General features: G+C 59.7%; 1 protein-coding gene across 1 annotated transcript in view; it reads right to left on the bottom strand.

Moving 5' to 3' along the window:
- bahcc1b (BAH domain and coiled-coil containing 1b) overlaps window positions 1-2,500 on the bottom strand; it is a 75,088-nt gene that overhangs the window by 33,263 nt on the left and 39,325 nt on the right. Inside the window, exons 5-6 of the mRNA XM_080455684.1 lie at window positions 1,118-2,500; window positions 520-631 (exon numbers count right to left, since the gene is read on the bottom strand). The exon at window positions 1,118-2,500 is cut by the window's right edge and continues 861 nt beyond it. Of these exons, the coding sequence (XP_080311810.1) occupies window positions 520-631; window positions 1,118-2,500 (1,495 nt within the window). The remainder of the gene's footprint in view (window positions 1-519; window positions 632-1,117) is intronic.

Raw genomic sequence — 2,500 nt, 5'->3', positions numbered from 1 at the left:
TAATGGATCACACCTCGTCTCAGAGAGAGGAATATCACATCAAAGGCTGAATGGGAGACAAAATGGATGGAGAGAACCAGAGAGGAGAGGAAGCAGCACAGCCTCAGAGAGGCAGAGAGATGCACAGAGGATAAAAGAACCTACAGCTTATCAAGATGAGGGAGAAATGAATAGAGACTACAGCATGTGTGTGTGTGTGTGTGTGTGTGTGTGTGTGTGTGTGTGTGTGTGTGTGTGTGTGTGTGTGTGTGTGTGTGTGTGTGTGTGTGTGTGTGTGTGTGTGTGTGTGTGTGCGTGTGCGCGCGTGTGTGTGTGCTTGCGTGCGTGCGTACGTCTGTTTTTTGCATGGATGTGTATGTGTGTACATGTGTCTGCATGTGTCTGCGTCTGTGTGTGTATGTGTGTGTGTGTGTGTGTGTGTGTGTGTGTGTGTGTGTGTGTGTGTGTGTGTGTGTGTGTGTGTGTGTGTGTGTGTGTGTGTGTGTGTGTGTGTGTGTGTGTGTGTGTGACACTGTGTACCTGATGAGCATCTCTCTGTCTCTGTCCAGGGGATGAAGGGTAATCTGCTCCTCCGTCATCCTCTTCCTCTCCTCTGCCTCCCGGCCCAGCGGATACACAGAGCGAGACACGGCTGAATTAAAAACACACAAGCGGGGGATGTCAGCATTCTTATTTGGCAACGACCAGGCTCTGCCTGAAACACGCTTACTGCTTATGGTGCAATTCACACTGAATATTAGCTCACTTTGAATGAGAGGTGAATAGACAGTATGTTCTAGGTCAGGGGTTCTAAACCTTTTCTGGATCAAGGCTCACTTAAAAATCTCAAAAGCGTTCGCGGCAGCCTGTAGACTGAATTTAATTTAATGTTATATTACCATTAAAATCTAGTGTTTTGCCAATTATTTGGGGGCCCACTTTCGATAGCCTCGCGGCCCACCAACAGTGGGCCCCCGCCCACAGGTTGAGTACCAGTGTTCTAGGACTACAGTAGGTGAACTGCCTCTTTAAAACAGTTGGGGAAATATTTTGGAACGTTTTTGAAAATGTTTGCCTATAACGACAACTATAAAACATGCCCATTGACTTTGAATGAGACAGAGAGAGAGAGCCTGACCTTTCATGTTGGGCAGCACCCTGCCCTGCCTGCTGTGTCCAGGGGGCGTGTCTGAAGGGCGGTGCGGGGGCCGGGCGACCGCCACCGCGATCCCCACGGGCGGCTGCCGCACCTCCCCTTCCCCCGCCTCGCCCGTCTCCTTCCCCCCTCGCTCGCCCCGGTCCCCCTCGCTGCCGGAGCCCCTCCGGGGAGGGAGGCTCTGTTTGGGAGGGTCCTGCGGGGAGGCGTTGCTCCTCCCACCGCCACCACCTCCTCCGCCCGTTGTTCTCTCGCCCCCCGTCCTCTCCGCCCTCTCTCCTCCGCCCTGCTTGAGGCAGCCCAGGCCGCCGAAGGGGCTCCGCTGGGGCAGCAGCAAGGGCTGCTGGGAGCTGTAGTTCATAAGGCTCTTCATGGCGCTGCCCTCTCCTTCCGCGGAGGCGAGGTGTGGCGAGGAGCGGGACGGGAGGGGGAGAGGAGGCTGGGACGTGGGCTGGGTGTGCTGGCCGTTTGAGGCCCTGCTGCCGTCCCCTCTTCCTTCGTGGTGGTGGGAGGACTTCCTCTGGTCGTCCTGGTGTGGCCCCCGTGGCCCCCACGACAGCTGAGAGGGGCCCGTTTGACTCCCGTCCCGCCCCTTCTCTTCTGGACCGGCGCCCTGGCTGCTGTGCTGCTGATGCCGTATCCTCGCCACCTTCTGCCCCTCCCTCTGAGCTCCCGCCCCCGACCCCGCCCCCTTGCTTTCAGGAGGAGGAGGACCCGAGTGGGAACAGTCCCTGAAGGGAGGCGTGCTGGCGTAAGGGCCGCTCTTGGATGAAGCGCCGTGCCCGGAGCCCGGGTGCTGCTGGGTCCCCTGGGCTTCGAGGGGGAGGGACGCCCGGTACACGTCCAGGACCTCCACAGAAGAAGAGGATGAAGACGAAGAGGCTTCAAGGCTACAAGATCGCAGCCCCGACTGAGCGCTGGGGTTGTTGCTGTTTTTGTGAGGGTGCTGGGCGTGGTGGCTGTGGCCCCAGTCCGGGGGTCTGTCGGCCTTGCCGTAGCCCAGCTGCTGTTGATGAGGCTGGGGCTCCTGTGGCGGCTGGGGCGGCTCCTTCCTCTGGCAGCTGCTGGGCTGGCAGTGGGGGGGGTTGTGATGGTGGGGGTGGTGTGGCGAGGGACTTTCATAAGCTCCTCCTCCTCCTCCTCCTCCACTCTTCTCGGTACCTTTGCTGTCTCCCTTCCTGCCGCTCCCGCCTCCCCCACCGGCGCCGCGACAGTCGGGGGCGGCCAAGTCTCCCAGTGGGCCGACGGAGGGCACGTAGGTGGGGCCGCTGACTTTGGCCTCCCTGCTCGACCCTCCCGGGGCAGAGGCAGGGTCCTTGGAGTGGGTCAGGGTGAGCGGGGCCGGCGGGCAGTAGAACTCGGCGT

This window comes from Gymnoscopelus braueri (genome assembly GCF_963280865.1).
Source record: "Gymnoscopelus braueri genome assembly, chromosome: 17".
Classification (NCBI taxonomy): Eukaryota; Metazoa; Chordata; class Actinopteri; order Myctophiformes; family Myctophidae; genus Gymnoscopelus; species Gymnoscopelus braueri.
This window is presented reverse-complemented; position numbering and strand designations above follow the sequence as displayed.